The sequence below is a fragment of the Salmo trutta genome, chromosome 22 (genome assembly GCF_901001165.1).
Source record: "Salmo trutta chromosome 22, fSalTru1.1, whole genome shotgun sequence".
NCBI lineage: Eukaryota > Metazoa > Chordata > Actinopteri > Salmoniformes > Salmonidae > Salmo > Salmo trutta.
The window spans coordinates 10,053,487-10,072,778 of NC_042978.1; the positions used below are offsets into that span (position 1 = coordinate 10,053,487).

Consider the following 19,292-nt stretch of genomic DNA (forward strand, 5'->3'; position numbering starts at 1 on the left):
ACCTGAACTCACCCATATTGTTCCTGACCTACCTGAACTCAACCATATTGTTCCTGACCTACCTGAACTCAACCATATTGTTCCTGACCTACCTGAACTCAACCATATTGTTCCTGACCTACCTGAACTCAACCATGTTGTTCCTGACCTACCTGAACTCAACCATATTGTTCCAGACCTACCTGAACTCAACCATGTTGTTCCAGACCTACCTGAACTCAACCATGTTGTTCCTGACTTACCAGAACTAAACCATGTTGTTCCTGACCTACCTGAACTAAACCATGTTGTTCCTGACTTACCTGAACTAAACCATGTTGTTCCAGACTTACCTGAACTCAACCATGTTGTTCCAGACTTACCTGAACTCAGCCATGTTGTTCCAGACCTACCTGAACTCAACCATGTTGTTCCTGACCTACCTGAACTCAACCATGTTGTTCCTGACTTACCTGAACTCAACCATGTTGTTCCAGACTTACCTGAACTCAACCATGTTGTTCCAGACCTACCTGAACTCAACCATGTTGTTCCTGACTTACCTGAACTCAGCCATGTTGTTCCAGACCTACCTGAACTCAACCATGTTGTTCCTGACTTACCTGAACTAAACCATGTTGTTCCAGACTTACCTGAACTCAACCATGTTGTTCCTGACTTACCTGAACTCAACCATGTTGTTCCTGACTTACCTGAACTCAACCATATTGTTCCAGACCTACCTGAACTCAACCATGTTGTTCCAGACCTACCTGAACTCAGCCATGTTGTTCCTGACTTACCAGAACTAAACCATGTTGTTCCTGACCTACCTGAACTAAACCATGTTGTTCCTGACCTACCTGAACTAAACCATGTTGTTCCTGACCTACCTGAACTAAACCATGTTGTTCCTGACCTACCTGAACTAAACCATGTTGTTCCTGACTTACCTGAACTCAGCCATGTTGTTCCAGACCTACCTGAACTCAACCATGTTCCTGACTTACCTGAACCCAACCATGTTGTTCCTGACCTACCTGAACCCAACCATGTTGTTCCTGACCTACCTGAACTCACTCATATTGTTCTAAACCTACCTGAACTCACCCATATTGTTCCTGACCTACCTGAACTCAACCATATTGTTCCTGACCTACCTGAACTCACTCATATTGTTCCTGACCTACCTGAACTCACTCATATTGTTCTAAACCTACCTGAACTCACCCATATTGTTCCTGACCTACCTGAACTCAACCATATTGTTCCTGACCTACCTGAACTCAACCATGTTGTTCCTGACCTACCTGAACTCAACCATGTTGTTCCTGACTTACCAGAACTAAACCATGTTGTTCCTGACCTACCTGAAATAAACAATGTTGTTCCTGACTTACCTGAACTAAACCATGTTGTTCCAGACCTACCTGAACTCAACCATGTTGTTCCTGACTTACCTGAACTCAACCATGTTGTTCCTGACTTACCTGAACTCAGCCATGTTGTTCCAGACCTACCTGAACTCAACCATGTTGTTCCTGACTTACCTGAACTCAACCATGTTGTTCCTGACCTACCTGAACTCAACCATATTGTTCCAGACCTACCTGAACTCAACCATGTTGTTCCTGACCTACCTGAACTCAACCATGTTGTTCCAGACCTACCTGAACTCAACCATGTTGTTCCTGACTTACCTGAACTAAACCATGTTGTTCCTGACCTACCTGAACTCAACCATGTTGTTCCAGACCTACCTGAACTCAACCATGTTGTTCCTGACTTACCTGAACTCAACCATGTTGTTCCTGACTTACCTGAACTCAACCATGTTGTTCCAGACCTACCTGAACTCAACCATGTTGTTCCTGACCTACCTGAACTAAACCATGTTGTTCCTGACTTACCTGAACTCAACCATGTTGTTCCAGACCTACCTGAACTCAACCATATTGTTCCTGACTTACCTGAACTCAACCATGTTGTTCCTGACTTACCTGAACTCAACCATATTGTTCCAGACCTACCTGAACTCAACCATGTTGTTCCAGACCTTCCTGAACTAAACCATATTGTTCCAGACCTTCCTGGACTCAACCATATTGTTACAGACTTACCTGAACTCAACCATATTGTTCCAGACCTACCTGAACTCAGCCATGTTGTTCCAGACCTACCTGAACTCAACCATATTGTTCCAGACCTACCTGAACTCAACCATATTGTTCCAGACCTACCTGAACTCAACCATGTTGTTCCTGACTTACCTGAACTCAACCATGTTGTTCCAGACCTACCTGAACTCAACCATATTGTTCCAGACCTACCTGAACTCAACCATGTTGTTCCTGACTTACCTGAACTCAGCCATGTTGTTCCAGACCTACCTGAACTAAACCATGTTGTTCCAGACTTACCTGAAATCAACCATGTTGTTCCTGACCTACCTGAACTCAACCATATTGTTCCAGACCTACCTGAACTCAACCATGTTGTTCCTGACCTTCCTTAACTTTGTCCCTTTGTGATCACTGATAGGTGGAAGTAATGGATGGTTCCTAGCCTATTCTTTGGCATATGACTCAGAGTAGAAGCAGTGGAATGATGGCTGACTGCCTGATTCCACCATATCTTGGTTGAAGGACATAAAAGCTATCACACGGATCAAAAGCTATTCCTCTGAGAGTAGACAGGATTACAAATGTGTGCACATCCTTGTCATTTGAGTGAGAGGGAGAGAGAGAGAGACATCAGTTGGTGTCACGCATCCAATCACAGTCAGCCTAAATATGCAGGGAGCGCTCTGCAGATTTTGTTGTGAGGATACAGAATCAATAGACCATTTATTTTGGTATTGCCCTCAGGTAGCCTGTTTCTGGTCTCAGGTTCAGGAATGGCTGAAAATGCATAGCATTGATCTAAAATTCACCCTAGAAATTGTACTGTTAGGAGATCTGGAGAGACCGGGTCAGTCAATTACTAATATACTAATACTCTTAGTAAAAGTATTTATCTTCAACATGCAATCTGTAGATTCTATTCAGTTAGATTGAAATTGTACGTTAAACATCATAACATAGTTGAAAGATATGTGTTGCGTAGAAATACGAAGTGGGTGGCCAGCAGAGATAGATGGGATGGGCTGAGGGAAGCTGAGGGTTGGTGTGTGGGAGTGGAGTTGCTGTGTGAGAGAGAGAATGATGGTCAAAAGATAAAGGGGGAAAAAAAAGTCCAAATAAAACATAATAAAAGTACATTTGAATGACACTAAGTGGCAGTGTTTTTACAACTAATGCCGGTTTGCCTGAGGCTGATGCCGTGCAGGTGTTGGTACACATGCATATATACACACACTCTCATTCAAATAAACACATACAAGAACACACACATACATGTAATAGTGCCAGTCATGCACACAAACATACAGTTGGCATTGCTGATATGATTTCAGTTGTCCTTGATGTCCTATGTTTTAAATGTATTATTTTGTTTTATTATTTTTGCATTGTTGTTTGCTGTTTTCTCTTTTCCTTTTTTCTCTTTAGTTCATTCTCTTGGTTGTTGGTGCATTGGGAGGTTCTTGGGGGTGGGGAATGGAATTAATTGGGGAACTGTGGAGGGATCTAGATTGTGATCATGAAAAAAGGAAACTATGACATATATTTTATATCACTATCATGCACACGCACCCTCACACATAAGGATGGCTCTGTTGCTGAAAGACTGCCACATGTTTGATAGTGTCTTGATGCTGCATTGTTTGTCCTTCATGTTCTAATACTTTAATGTCACCCCTTCCTTGTGTTTTTTGTAATAAATAATACAATAAAAATATGCAGGGAGACTTTGGGTGTTGGGTGAAACAAACACTGTGTACTAGACACTGGCAGACACAGGCATGCGTTTACCTTACATTTGATCATTTTAGTCATTTAGCAGACGCTCTTATCTAGACTGACTTACAGGAGCAATTTGGGTTAAGTGCCTTGCTCAAGGAATAAGAAGTAATCAGGTAGGCCTTTTTTATGACATAGATCAGAGAATTGTAAAAAATTCCCCTTTCATGCTGAGTGGTTAATGAGGGTTTGGCCGGGGGGGCTTTACTTGGCTCATCGCGCTCTAGCGACTCCTTGTGGCGGGCCGGGCGCTTGCAAGCTGACCTTCAGTAGTCAGTTGAACTGTGTTTCCTCTGACACATTGGTGCAGCTGGCTTCCGGGTTAAGCGAGCGGGTGTTAAGAAGCGTGGCTTGGCGGGTCATGTTTCAGAGGACGCATGACTCGACCTTTGCCTCCCGAGCCCATTGGGGAGTTGTAGCGATGAGACAAGATCATAATTGGATCGCAATTGGATATCACGAAATTGGGGAGGCAAAGGGGGTAAAATTACAAAAAATGTAAAAAGAAGAATATGCTATGATGACGTCATGTTAAATTAAAAGGGCACCACTTGTTTATTTTTAGTCAACAAGGAACTATAATTTAGCGACAAGGGAGAAATACAATTTATTTTATAATTCTGTCTGAAGGCAATTAAGTTCTTGTCTATCTCCGAGGCAACTCATACTTTATAAACACAAAGGATTTATTAGGAGGACATCAAGGTAAAGCAATGAATTCTACAGGAGGGATGAATCAACGGAAGATTGGGCCCCTGGTCAAAGGTAGTGCACAACAAAGGGGAATAGGGTGCCATTTGGGACACAGACAAATCATCTCCCTTACATAATGTCCATGCCCCTGGGTTTCCAGGTTGAACTCCATCCATGCGTCTCTGACTCGCTGGATGGTGGACCTGCTCCTCCAGATAGTCCCGGACCACTGTGACGACCAGGAGCGAGCCCTCCTGCCGGCGGGACCCCACACCACCGTCACCATGGAGGTTTCCCTGGAGCAACTAGCCAAGAACCTCTCCCAGAAACTGAACAACTGCTCCAAATATGTCGCCGTGTGTGTGTGTGTGTGTGTGTGTGTGTGTGCGTGTGTGTTTATGCTGCTCAGAGGGAGTGTGGCGATTGGACGGAGTCCTGTCAGATCCTGCTGTCTGACGTGAAGGGCAGTTCCGTGGAGCTGTGCGTCACACTGAACTGCATCCCCCATTGCCCAGCATATGATCTCTGTGATAATCCTTTTACTGTGGTCCCTCTCTACCTTGCAGTTACTGACGTAAATTCAAAGTGATTTAACTGACATTGGATAAAGGTTAAACATTTTTTTCATTTCACATTGATGAGTTCTTTCAAATCATCAGGAAAAAAATATATACTATTATTATTTTGTTGAAATGACGTGGATTCAACCAGCTTGCACCCAGTGGGGTGTCATTTGAACATTTGTAGCATCACAGGTTTTTGGTTGATATACAGAATAATGATATCACCAGATGAACCTAGCTGCAGTGTAGCAGTGTATCCACTAGAGGCTTTTGATAAAGAAGATGAGGAGCAAAATGACAGGCAGATCCAATTAACTGAGGTCACATGGTGACCAATTAACTGAGGGCAGTCACATGGTGACCAATTTACCACTAAAAAGATTTAGAACAAAACTAGCCATGTTCAGTATCTGAGAGATGCTCAACAAATAAGAATTATTATTATTAATATTAATGATTATTATTATTACTATACTAATTATAATCATGATTATTATTATTAATGCTAGTCATTTGCATCTTCCAGCTCTGTGGTGAGATTTCCCCTAGGTGCAGATCTAGGATCAGATTATCCTCTAATCCTAACCTTAATCATTAATTGGGAAATGCTAAACTGACCCAAGGTCTAGGCCTAGGGGCAACTTCACCCTTCACTAATTTTCATTCAAAATGAATGAAGTCCAGAGCCAGAAGTACACTATACATACAAAAGTATGTGGGCACCCTTTCAAATTAGTGGATTTGGCTATTTAAGCCACGCCCGTTGCTGACAAGTGTATAAAATCGAGCACACAGCCATACAATATCCATAGACAAACATTGGCAGTAGAATGACGTTACTGAAGAGCTCAGTGACTTTCAACGTGGCACCGTCATAGGATGCCACCTATTCAACAAGTTAGTTCATCAAATTTCTGCCCTGCTAGAGCTGCCCCGGTCAACTGTAAGTGCTGTTATGTGTAGTGGAAATGTCAAGGAGCAACAACGGCTCAGTCGCAAATTGGTAGGCCAGACAAGCTCACAGAACGGGACCGCCGAGTGCTGAAACGTGTAGCGTGTAAAAATCATCTGTCCTCGGTTGCAACACTCACTACTGAGTTCCAAACTTCCTCTGGAAACAATGTCAGCACAATAACTGTTTGTCGGGAGCTTAATGAAATGGGTTTCCATGGCCGAGCAGCCGCAAACAAGCCTAAGATCACCTTGCGCAATGCCAAGCACCGGCTGGAGTGGTGTAAAGCTCACCACCATTGGACTCTGGAGCAGTGGAAATACGTTTTCTGGAGTGATGAATCACGCGTCACCATCTGGCAATCCAACTGACAAATCTGGGTTTGGCGGATGCCAGGAGAACGCTACCTGCCCCAATGTATAGTGCCAACGGTAAAGTTTGGTGGAGGAGGAATAATGGTCTCGGGCTGTTTTTCATGGTTCAGGCTAGGCCCCTAAGTTCCAGTGAAGGGAAATCTTAATGTTACAGCCTACAATGACATTCTAGACAATTCTGTACAGTTTGGGGAAGGCCCTTTCCTGTTTCGGCATGACGAAACCCCCATACACAAAGCGAGGTCCATACAGAAATGGTTTGTTGAGATCTGTGTGGAACAACTTGACTGGCCTGCACAGAGCCCTGACCTCATCGAACACCTTTGGGATGATTTGGAACGCCGACTGCAAGCCAGGCCTAATCGCCCAGCATCTAGTGGAAAGCCTCCCCAGAAGAGTGGAGGCTGTCGTAGCAGCAAAGGGGGGACCAACTCCACATTAATTAATGCCCATGATTTTGGAATGAGATGTTCAATGAGCAGGTGTCCACATACCTTTGGTAATGTAGTGTCTTGTTTAATAAAGGTTAAATAAAATGTAAAAAAAAAAAAAAGTGTAGGTTGTGGCTCATCGACTGCAGTTTTGGAATTTGTCTGCAATACCTATTATTGACCAGCAGGTGGAGGTGGAGGACCCATGGAGTGCTCACCAGCCGGCTCTATTATCAAGCTGATAGGCCATGATGGTAACATCATTGAGCAAACCCTCGGGGGAGGATACTATTCAGCTGGATGGGGTCCTGTGTGCCTCGTTTCATTGTGAAAACATTGATGTAGCAAGACATGCATTCCGTCCAAATCTTATTTGTTTGGCCTCTGGCAGACTGGAGTCATGGTGGCTCATCCACACACAGCAGAGCCTTTGATGCCCTGGCTACAGTGGGGATTCTGCAGCACAAGTTACTGTAAGTTATTGGTCTTTATTGAGGGTTCACACTCCCTCAGCACTCTGTATCTCCCATCGAAGGATTATTACCGGAGTATTACATTGAAAACACACACACATTTGGTTGTCTCTTGTAAATTGCTTCACTTGCACCTGTAATAGTTTGTCACAAAAGCCTTTTTCGAAACTGTAATGTACACAACTGTATACTTAATTGTGTGTGTCAGTTGTGTGTGTGTCAGTGAGGTTCAGGCCCAGTCCCAGGGTGCAGAGGAGCGGGCCCTAAAGGCAGAGGAGGCCCTCCAGTCAGCGCTGGAGAAGATCCAGGATCTGTAGAGACTGCTACAGGGCAGGCCCTGCCTGGAGGCCAAAGGTCTGTCAACACCGAGACACACCTCTATAGCAGGTCAACACCGTAACATACCTCAGTGGTAGGTCAATACCATCGGATTGTAGGATCTTAATTTGAGCCAGTTCGCTAACAGCAGGCACATAATCCTGCAGCAACAGGAAATGTGAATTATTATGTGGATTATAATTACTGGACATTTTTGTAGGGGTTGATACATTTGATACACAGGGAAATTATGTCTTGAATTTCAAAGTGGAAATGACAAGCTTCAGGCTTTTTAAACCTCAAATACACTACACGTTTTAAATCTCCTGCTTTGCAGGAAGGTTCTCCTTCAGCAGGATGATCAAATTAAGATCCTACATCTGTAGGTCAACACTGTTGGATTTGGGATTTGGACACTCATCTATACATTTTGCATTGCGTTGAGCAAGAAGTCTGTGGCAGCGGTTTTTCAAGTCAAAGGTGTCCACCCCTGAACCCAAAACAGTGAGTCAGAAGCCTGAGACTAGCCCCAAACACACCAAGCCCAAGAAATGCTGAACCTTGAAAACAGTACAGTAGTTTTAGAGGTAATGGGAACTCGGCTCCTCGGTATTTGACAAATGAATAAAAGAACAGGGAAGTATCATATGTCTGGGCATTCAACAGTATTTAATCATTTGTCTTTTTTTGTTGTTCTGTAATTTGCATGCTATTTGTTAAGCAATCATGTCCTACAGGGTTACTGTTAAGAATGTGTCAGAATTTGTTCTTAACTGACTTGCCTAGTTAAATAAAGGTTAAATAAAAAATGAAAAATAAAACTGGTGTGAAACATGTTTCCTTAATCATGTTGATACTGTATGGTTCCTTTTTTTAAATGATATTATTATAATTATTATTGATTTATTATGGACCCTATTTACCCTCACATTGTCTAAATGTAGGTGGAGTGTGTCATCAGTGTGGTGTATAAATCATACAATAAAAACACTCATCTCTATACGGACTAACATTTCTTTACAGAGGAAGAAACAAAACAATCATAGAATACGATTTTTACACTTCTTCAATCTGATATGAGGGGTGCATATCAATAGTCGAAAGTGGCGTCCTCTGCTTTCTTCACTTCATCAGCACTGATATGAAAGAACTGGAGTGGCAGAATCAGGTTCCCTGGTACCCACCACACAGCTCTTTAGACCAGCGCAGCCACTTCAGACAATTGAAATGCACCCCGAATTATGATGCTTCCCTTTCTCTCTGTCTACTACATCATCGGCGAGTCTGTCTTCCGCTCCTCTTTGGTTTCTCCTCCTTTTGGGATGGGACTGGCTGGAGCCAGGTTTGGAGCTGGGGCGGGTAAGGCTAAGGGTGAGGGGTCACGGGGCAGGGTTAGAAGGTCCGAGGGGAGGGTGAGGACCAGTGCTGGGCGTTCGGTGCGGAGGGTGTGTAGCAGCTGGAGGAGACGGAGGTGGATGGCGGCAGGGGAACCAGAGAGGGAGTCCAGAGATGCCTTCAGAGCCTCGCAGGCTGCCCTCTCTCCCTCTGCTGCAATCACCTACAGAACAGGGAGGAGGGGAGCCTAGGGGTTAGAGGTCAAGGGTCCCAAGTTGGCAACGCTTGTTGTTTCGCTTTTGCTGTTTATCCTGCCTCCCTTCTGACATGCGTACATGCCAACACACGCGCACACACATATGCGTGTGTGCGCAGGCTTGAATGGGTTAAATGCGGAAGACACATTTCAGTTGTACAACTGACTAGGCATCTCCCCTTTCCCACTGTACACATACACACCAAAAGAACTGATGACATACTTTGATTTGGGCTTGTCTCTTAGCCTCAGCCTCTGCCGCTAGGCTTTGCTGCAGCTCAGCGGGGAGAGAAAGATCCTCTCTGAAATGAACACAGTGAAAAGCGCACACACACACACGTCAGCAGGGAAGACACAAGTTGACCATTCCAACATGTACCGTGTTCTTTTAACCTTCGTTTACGACACCACCAGCCAACATGGCAACTCGTTGTTACAAATGCCTGTATGTAACCAGTCATCGATGATAGTCTTACATTTCTGCTCTCTCCACCTTGATCCCCCACTGACAAGCTACTGAATCGATGGCCACCTGTGGATCGATATAAAAGAGCAGAATGATTCATGCTCCAGTGTTGAGAAGACACACCACGTCACCACCCATCCACTCACTAAAATTCCTGGACAATCCATGTGATTTTACACCGCTCAATACCAAATTCCACAAATAACCATTGTCAATATCAAATGTCAATATCGCACCTGGGTTCAAATAATATTGGAAATCATTTCAAATACTTCGTCTGTGCTTGATTGAGCTTGCCTGACTTAATGGAACAATTGGATAGTCCAAAAACTGTAAACCCTACCCATTTGGCATTCTAGGTTAGAGCAAACACAAATTCAAATAGCATTTGAACCCAGGTTTGGTCAGACCCATACAAAGACTGTACAGCATGTTAGGTACCTGGATCTCCTGGGCGATCCTCTTCCTGTCCAGCAGGATGTGGGTGAAGTTGTGGTGGGCAAGAACGTCTCTGTCTGCCACCTGTACCAGGGCCTGCAGCACGGCACTCACACCCGACAAGGCCGTGCTGCACAGAGCCACATTCTCTATACGGTAGTAACACACCGCGCTCAGCTCCGTGCGCACCAGATCCTTGGTCACCACCTGGACACACACACACACACACACAGGAAGAAACACACACATCGCAGCAGTAAAAGATTCATGCTCAGAGGAATTTTTTTTGGGGGGGGAATATTTGACGTAGATTTCATTTTTTCCGTAGGCTGTCAGAGGAGTTACCGTACCGTGTGAGCTGGGACCTTGAGCATTTTTAGACGGATGTCCACTTTCTGGAAAACATCGAGTAGTGGGAGGTAGAAAAGTAGACCTTGGTCCCGAATGGACATACAGTAGAGAGAGATTGGAGGATATTAGTACACACTGTGTAATGTACATGCACAGTTTGATAAGCACTCGTCGAACGAGTCCTCAAGTAATATAATAACAAGCACAAACCTGGTCCCCTGGGTCTCCCTCGCAGTAGGTGACCCAGTCTGAAGATCACAGCTCTTTCATGCTCCCTCACAACCTGTCAGTCAACATAGTGACAAGCTGTCAATCAAGACTTTGCCATAACGGAATAACAGACAGAAGAAGACAGCCCACGGTGTCGTTCAATGAAACCTACAAATCACACATTTTCACTCCAAAGTTGATACTATTCTTACCAAGAAATGAGGTGCTGAATCCTTGTAAATGTCGTCATTCACCAGACACTGAGCCTTCATTGTACATTATAGAAATCTACCATTTGGTGAGTGATGTCCAACTCTGAAATATTGCTTGAACATTTTTGTTCACAGGCATCATCAAGTTGCTATACTGTGTCACCTGTGGGCGGCAGGTAGCCTAGCGATTAAGAGAGTTGGGCCAGTAACCAAGTTCGAACCGTTCTGCCCTTGATCAAGGCAGTTAACCCCCAACAACAACTGCTCCCCGGGCACCGAAGACGTGGACGTCGATTAAGGCAGCCTCCCGCACCTCTCTGATTCAGAGGGTTTTGGGTTAAATGCTGAAGACACATTTCAGTTGTGCAACTGACTAGGCATCCCCTTTCGTTCTGTGTTGTCTATGTAATGGAGGTAGAACATCCTTACCTTCACACAGAACCAGATGGAGATGGGAAAGAACAGGATGACCAGGGTTAGAGCCAACACCATGAGTAGCCACTCACAGACTCCAAGACTCCTCGGCTTCACGCCTGGTGATGACAAATACCACGATTCGCACTCACAGTCAGCTAATGTCCTTATCAAAGATATCATCATTTAAAATCAAAGACCAGGGCCCATATTCATAAGAGTCTCTTATTCATTATGACTGCGAAGGTAAAACTGATCCTAGACCCGTATTCCTACTCTACGATGCTTTAGGGGTCCAAATATTGATGTTTAGAAACATGTCTTACCTTCCTCCTGCCACTCACTCTCTAGTAGCGCCATGAACTCCTCGTTCTCCTCTCCCCTCTCTTTCTCTCTCACATTATCCACATCCACAACAGTAGACGTGGACTTGACTGGCCTGTCTATCTCCTTATCCGCCTCTCCGTTGGTCTCTGCCTCCTGGGTATCCCTTTTTGGACCCTCTCTCTTCTCATGTTCCTCAGGGAGCCTCACTGTCTTGGTGGCCTTGTGACGGCGGCCCCTGGAAGTCGGAGACCCAGAATGTTCTCTCTTGGCCACCCTCCCTGCTCGCGGAGTGCGGCGAGGGGAAGCTGACTCCGGACGTTTCTCCATCCCTCTTGGAATCTCTGTGATGAGAAGAAGCATCCAACCCAAAGCTAGTGGTGGTTTCAGCTGCCCTTCTCTTCCTCAGCTGCAATCACCTACAACAAGCCTATGACAAGGGCTGCTAGCTGGCAATACTTGTTGTCTTTTGCTGTTTATCCTTCCTCCCTCCCTGTTAGCACACATGCGCATGCACGCACGCACGCACACGCACACGCACACACGCACGCACACACACACACACACACACACACACACACACACACACACACACACACACACACACAGGGTAGGCATATAACTTGAAACCCTATTAACATGACATAGATAGGAAAACGGACAACTTTTGGAAAGGCATTGGAAATATAAGTTGCCGTTTTTGTCCTGTTGACATCGTAGCCAGTAATGTGAGATGAATATGTGAGGATTGTCATTGGAAATGAGACAACCTTGTAGATCTGTGTGCTTGGGGAGTCACTGTTGGGAATGTGCAGACTCCGATGTTTGTCTCTTTTCCAAAAAGCTGATGTCAGTTTCCCCATATTTCTCTGTACAGGAAAGACACACATCCTCCCAGACACAATTTAATTAGACTGTAAATGAACCATTTGACCTACATTTTCCTTGCTGTAGTTATTCTCATAAGGCCTGGCTAGGCCTGCAAGAAACAAAGTAGTTCCGTTGATTAGACATTATTAGATTTAATTACAAGATGACTGAGTAGTCTGCATTTCAGATGTTTTATTATTAATTATTAAATACTATTTATTATTATTGCTAAAGCTTTTAAGGAATCTCACTCCATTTTATGGTTTTGTATTAATTGTGGTATTATAATAATTTAATACATTTTTGTTTCAATTGTTGTAATTGTGTGTAATAACTTTTGATCACTTCCAGTAACTTCCCTGGACCACTGCCCTGGCCAGAAGAGGGTCCATTAAGCAATAAGGCACTAGGGGTTGTGGTATAATTAGAAAAGTAAATATAAAGGTTTTGTCATATCCGTGGTATACGGTCTGATATACCACGGCTTTCAGCCAGTCAGCATTCAGGGCTCGAACCACCCAGTTTATAATCAATTCACTGACAAAGATACGTATTCTGTCGCCATGCTTGCGCGTGCAGTGGCTGTCTTGTACGAGAAAATGTGTCTGACTGAAGTGTGTAAAAGCCATTACATTTTTCTTTATGTTGCGTAGTTTTTGAACAAAACATGTTTTGAGACTAGTAATTGGATGTGAACAAGCCAAATGGATTTTGAAGACGAAATAAATAGGTACCTAAGTAGCTAGCTATCTTTAAAACTGTATGGCTTGTGCAACGATTAGCTTTAGCCTCAGACGAATGTAGCTAGCTCCTGTCAGAGATTTGGATTTAATGATGAGAGACCTATGTCTCCACCCTAACAATGGGATTTGTTGTCCACGGAGCGGAAAGGCGGGATATTAAGCTCTCGCCTATTCCTCTCTTTGGATTGGTGGATACATCTCGTTATTTGAATACTTTTTGGAATATTTGATTAGGGTTGTTGACGTCAACCGCCTATATTTAATGGAGAGAGGTGCTATGATGCTACTATTGTTAATTTCATTGAAATGACCTGGAAACAACGTTGATTCCAACCAGTGTGTGCCCAGTGGGTAATGTTGTTCAGATGCATTATTCCGTTTTCCTCTAAGTTAAATTGCACCTGTTGTAGGCCTAATTAGGTACAATTCGAGCCATATATTTAGATGGCTCTGGGTCCAGTGGTGGACAGTGGGGGTGGATTCTTCGCACCTTTCAAAGTGTCGTTGTTGAGAAAATGCAATAGCTACTTTTAAATGGGAGAGACATTCACTTAAATATTCAAACATTCAAGAAACATTCAGAGTATTGCATTCCAACACCCCCACTCCCCACTTATTTACTCTCATACCCTCACCTCTCTCTCCCCCCCTCCCCCGCTCTCTGTCTGACAGTTGACAGAACGACCCAGGAGCAGCTGCTCTAGTGCCTAAAGAATGATGTGCGCTCCCTGCTCATCTCAGCCAAGCAGGGCCTGACCCCAGATCAGCTGAGTCAGGACTACGTCAACATGCTGGGCCACCCCGTGCCCCTGAGGACCCTCGGCTTCCGCAAAGTGCTGGACCTGATCTGGGAGATGCCTGACGTGGTGTACATTGACTATCTGGGAGATTGCAACTTGGTGTTGAGGGATAGTAATACTGAGCACTAGTCCCATCTTTGGCTAATGAAGTTATAATGTTTTGGCACATATCATTCTATTGTTTTCATGTTTATGGAGTTAACATTTTTGGATCTTCCTTGAGTGTAGTATGCAGTATGAGGAGTCTGAGAAGCTGAGCACAGATATCGTTGAACAACACAGATGTCAATTCCGCTCCGTTCCCTTCTAAACTCAGCAGACCAACCTCTCTCTCTCTTCCCATTCTGCAGTGGTGGCGGACGACACCACCAGAGGCATCGTGGAGTTGGTGGCCAGGCAGCACAATGCCAACAAGGCGTGTTGGTGTGGGCTTCTTCTCCCCATGCTACCAGCAGCACAGGCCCATGGTCCTGCCCTGGCTCGGCCACACTCCCCCGGCACTGCCTGCCCAACTCCGCCGGCTGCTCTCCCAAGGGGCCGTGGGCCTGTCGGAGCTGGAGACCGCATTTGCCCTCCGCTATGACTTCCATTTAGGTGCTACCAACTACGGCTTCTACTCCACCGCCGAGATGCTGGCGGCGGCCAACGACCTGGTGGCGGTCACACAGAGCCAGATGGGCTCCCTGCTGTCCCTCGGGGTGGAGGTGGCGCCACTGATGAGGACCGGACCAAAAAACAACTCTTCTCACCGAAGCAGACATTCCCAACGGGTTCCAGTAGTAAGGCCGATGACAGACAAACAGACAAACTCAGGTTGGTTGGTTGGTTGGTTGGCAGATTGTAGAATTGAATTGACTGAATTTCTACTCAAGTACACTGCGCATTGCATGTATCCATTCAAAGCATCCTGCAAAGCACAGACCTGTCAAACGCACCTGTGGCGAGCACTTTGCGACTACTTCTGAAGTGTTTAGGTTCACAATTTCTTCACGCTATTTTCAGTGCAACGTCGAGTGTAGTATTGAATGGTAGAGTTGGAGTAGTCTCTTCATCATAGAAGCATTATAATCAAACTAGTTATCTCTCCCTTGTCGTGACAGAAATGATTTTCTGTATTGACCTGTCTGTGTATGAAATCCAGTCCCGGTAGAAAAACCCATCATAGTGTCCAGTACTCAGAATCATGTGGCACCATTCCCTGAGGCTGCAGTCCCTAATGGCCCAGAGAGGCACCAGGGCTCACAGCCAATGGAGCCAATCTGAGCCTGAGCCCAGCCAGAACAGACAACCGTTTCAGAAGCGTGTCATCAAGATGTGTGCGCTGCTGCCTTTACCTCTGTGATGTGTGTTCAACAACATAGAAATCGTTTCCCCCCTTGAGCTTGTTTTTGATTGGGTGCAAAGCCCTCCAATGTAACATTCAGGTCTATAACATCGACAGAACAAACAAACGCTGTAATTTGCGTCTGTGTTTGCGAAGCTTCGGAGAGCAAATTATGCCATGATTTTTAGAGATGCGAATCGAATGAACTTCTGAATAGCTGTAGGGAAGAGCGGTAACAAATGCACTGTAGCCCCTCCCTCTTGTCATGTATTGCCTGCTTTGATTGGCCTGTGCCACTGGAAGAGGAGCTTAGGCAGCGTATTCTGGAGAATGGGCTCGCGGGCACGGTCAGTCCATAACTGAAGCCCAAGCTACACCAGGTCAGTCCACTCAGTCTCCAACCTCACCCAAGAGACAAATCTATCATTCAGAAAGCCAAAGAGTTCCTAACACATGGAGATCCCCCTATAGGTTGTAGCTCAAAACGGCGAGGGAATATCCATTCATGATCTCCCTGCAGAATACAAAGGTCATGAACGATTTACCTTCCATTGTCCCCTGTTTCCTTTTACATACGTAGACAAATAATCACTTTACCATTTGAATGCCTACATTCTAACGAATGGCTAATAAATCCTAATTCTAATCATTGAGCGTCTTTCAAATTGCAAAGTAGCTCTTCTCTCCGATGTGCCGCAACCGCTGTCCATTTCCCTGTTGCTCTGACCTTTGTTGGCCGACGCCCTCTCGACCCTCGGTTGACCCTCGGGGGTGTTTAGGAAGGAGCTGCCAGTGGTCCAGAGCAGCTTCCGGTGGCGCCCTAAGCGACACACTCTACCCGCGGCCAGTGGCTTGCGACGAGGGCAACCACTGGATGATGGTCATGGACATCCATCATGCCCCTGGGCACCACGCGCCACAACAACCAGGTCTGCTTCACATCTCGGGCTCTAAACACAGATCTAGGATCAGATTACACCACTACCAGCACTTTTGTCCTAACCACAGCCATAGATGTTTAGAGTTCAGGACAATGAAATTCTAATTGATTATTAATTAATTGTTATTACTAGAAAGTGGAGATTTTGGTGCACATTAAGATTCAAGAAAACAGGTATTTTGGGTCTTAGTATGTCATGACTGATATCTATGAATGTGTCACCCTGCTATCTTTAAGTGGTACTGTATTGTGGCAGCATGGCAGAGCCTGAAGGCCCCAGTGAGGGTGGCGAGGCTCTGAATCCGTCCAGTACAGGCTACTACTTCAGCTGCAGGGTCTCCCTGGGAGAGACGGGTGGGGAGAGGAAAGCGAGACCAACACCGACCTGGAGAAAGACACGGAGCTCCACATTACCATCAACACCTTTCACCAGGTGAGCTAGCTGGACCAGTTTCTAGGTCGTGTTCATTACGCACCAGATGGGTAAAAAACGGACTGAAACAAGGAAGGGACTACCTGGTCCAATCAGAAATGCCTGTTTTTTGTTTATTTTCCATTGCAAAACATTTGGCTGCGGTGTGCCCTAATGAATACAACCAAACTTTTGTGTTGAGACAAAGGGCAGCTAAGTGTGTCCAACCTAGTTCCAAAACTTCTGATAAAATAGTGCTGGGAAAGAATGAAAGATGAAAGCCTACACAGTTGCTGCGGTTTGTGGACAGAAAATGTTGCCCCGTTTATGTATCCCAGCATCTCACAACGGTCCATATGTGTTTATGTATGCGTCATATTACATACGTCATATTACATACGTAATGTAATGTGTGGACACATATTATGTGTGTGGCTGCTCCGCTCACTCAGATGGTGGACATTTACGGCTTGGTGCGGTGTTGGCGCTGGGCGGTGGTGCTATTGCAAGCCCAGAGCCTGAGGACCCTCACGCCCTGGGGCCCCCGGGAGCTGGTGGCTATGCTTGTGGAGCACGTGGAGTCGCTCTCACACTTCTACATCCGCTTTGACGAGAGCCAGGAGCCGCGCGCCCTGGAGAACAGGATGATCAAGATGAGGTGAACGACAACAAAAACCGCAACAGCCCTCTGCTAGACTAGAGGGTTAGGGAGAGGAACATGAGGCTTCCCTGCCTCAGTGGGTGGGAGTTGTAGTCATAGACATGTAGTCCAGTTGCCTTATTCTGTATGAATTTGCCATAACTGCTCATATGTAGTAGGAGTCCACCATATTGTGCTCAACTATTTCAACTGTTTTCAGACCAGTGCAGATGAAGGACAGGAGAAAAGGGGAGGAAGCAACTGAACGCTATCGAGATCCTGCGGTTTTGGGGATGCTCTCTCGTTTTCTCTCTTCCTCTCTATCCCTCTTTCCCTCACTCTCTTTATCTTTCCGCTCCCTCCCTCCCTCTCTATCCATCCTTCCTTCCGTCCTTCCAGGAGCTACTACACCTGTCTGGAGGTGTCTGAGCGCTACGTGCGACCCTGCCAGGTGTGCTGCGTGGTGCCCCCAGGGCATCTGGTTCTACCACGTTGTCGTCCACCGGGTCCTCAGCCACACCCAGGCTGAGGTCTTCCACGTGGACATCAGCCTCAAGTTCCTCAAGCAGGGCCTGGCTGGGACCAAATGGTGCCCTATTGCTCTGCTCAAAATAAGTGCACTATATAGGGAATAGGGTGCCGTTTGGGACAGAGCCCCTGTCCACAACCAACCCCTAGGCACTTGTTTTGATCTGAGAAGACCGGACATTCAGTGCACTTAAAAGGGAATAGGGTGTCACTTGTGATGTGGCAAATCTATTCCTTACTCTTGCCCAGACTAATCAACAGCCGTAAAATGTAGTCCTTTTATTTGAAGTGAATGTTTGCATCTCTGGTCTCACCATGTGTTGTGTTGCTCTGTGCAAGGTGGTAACAGAAGGATTCTCTCCCTCTCAGGTCGTGTTGCTCAGAGCTCCCGGCACAAGCAGTCCCCTCATCGCTGGCAGGAATCAAGCCTTTTGGTGTAAGACCTAATATGCTACCGTTTACACAATGACTGACATGCTACCATGACTGACATTCCCATCCCTGGGCCGTATTCATTCATTCATTCATTCATTCATTCATTCATTCATTCATTCATTCATTCATTCATTCATATAGTGTCTCAGAGTATTAGTCCTGATCTAGGACCAGATCCCCTCCCATTCCATATAATCAAAAAACGAATCCCATTCCAGCACTCCTCCTCTGACTTTGATACATACAGACTGGTCTAAGAACAGCTTTAACCCACCCCCTTTGTGTTCTCTCTCTCCTCCCAGGGCAGCCGGAGCGGACCCTGGTGGTGGAACTGCACAGCTACCACGCCGGCTTCCTGCAGCTCTTCCTGTGCAACAGACACACCCAGGAGGATGTGTACATCCACAGCGCCCTGCAGGGCCACGGGCTCAGCTGCGCCCCCAGCCGTCAGCGCAGCAGTCGGTCACACACGCTACACACTACATTCACAGATTACACATGTTAGCGCACACGTGCTAGCACACAAACACACCACACACACACTGTAGTCATACAGACACAAACGTTTCCCATTCAATGATCCAATGCAATCTCTCATAACCTCTTCATCCGATCCCTCCTCTCAGCTGTGTGGCCAGTTCAACCCCGTGAGCTTCTATCTGGGCAAAGGCGTGTTCGGCGAGGGGATTGAAATAGAGGACGAAGACCCCACCCTGGAGCCTTGCCCCGACGCCACCACCAGCACCACTCCCCAGCGCGCCATCATCCAACCTCAGCCTAAGAGCTCCCCTTCCCACGCACACGCGGTACAGAACAACTCGCCTATCTCTCAAGCACATGCGCACGCACACAGACAGACAGACTGACACACAGACAACTCTCTGTCTACCTCCCTCTCTCTCACTAACTATA

At 45.9% G+C, this 19,292-nt stretch overlaps 1 protein-coding gene and 1 pseudogene across 1 annotated transcript; one reads left to right on the forward strand and one right to left on the reverse strand.

Annotated features, from left to right (window-relative positions):
* Window positions 1-8,330: 8,330 nt before the first annotated feature.
* Window positions 8,331-12,107, reverse strand: nphs2 (NPHS2 stomatin family member, podocin). The gene is made up of 8 exons (XM_029708407.1): window positions 11,691-12,107; window positions 11,380-11,483; window positions 10,739-10,811; window positions 10,528-10,610; window positions 10,181-10,384; window positions 9,750-9,805; window positions 9,497-9,575; window positions 8,331-9,240 (listed from the first exon to the last, which is right to left on the reverse strand). The coding sequence occupies exons 1-8, from the start codon at window positions 12,049-12,051 to the stop codon at window positions 8,950-8,952; spliced, it is 1,251 nt and encodes a 416-aa protein (XP_029564267.1). The 5' UTR covers window positions 12,052-12,107; the 3' UTR covers window positions 8,331-8,949.
* Window positions 12,108-13,745: 1,638 nt separating this feature from the next.
* On the forward strand, window positions 13,746-19,018 carry LOC115158944 (tudor domain-containing protein 5-like; annotated as a pseudogene).
* Window positions 19,019-19,292: the final 274 nt, after the last annotated feature.

Bases quoted from the DNA above. Each gene is read 5' to 3' on its own strand.
- nphs2 (XM_029708407.1), bottom strand. From the start codon at position 12,051: ATGCTTCTTCTCATCACAGAGATTCCAAGAGGGATGGAGAAACGTCCG. The intron at 11,484-11,690 runs GTAAGACATGTT...TGTCATCACCAG, and splicing joins GAGTGAGTGGCAGGAGGAAG to GCGTGAAGCCGAGGAGTCTT. The intron at 10,812-11,379 runs GTAAGGATGTTC...GTTGACTGACAG, and splicing joins CCATCTGGTTCTGTGTGAAG to GTTGTGAGGGAGCATGAAAG.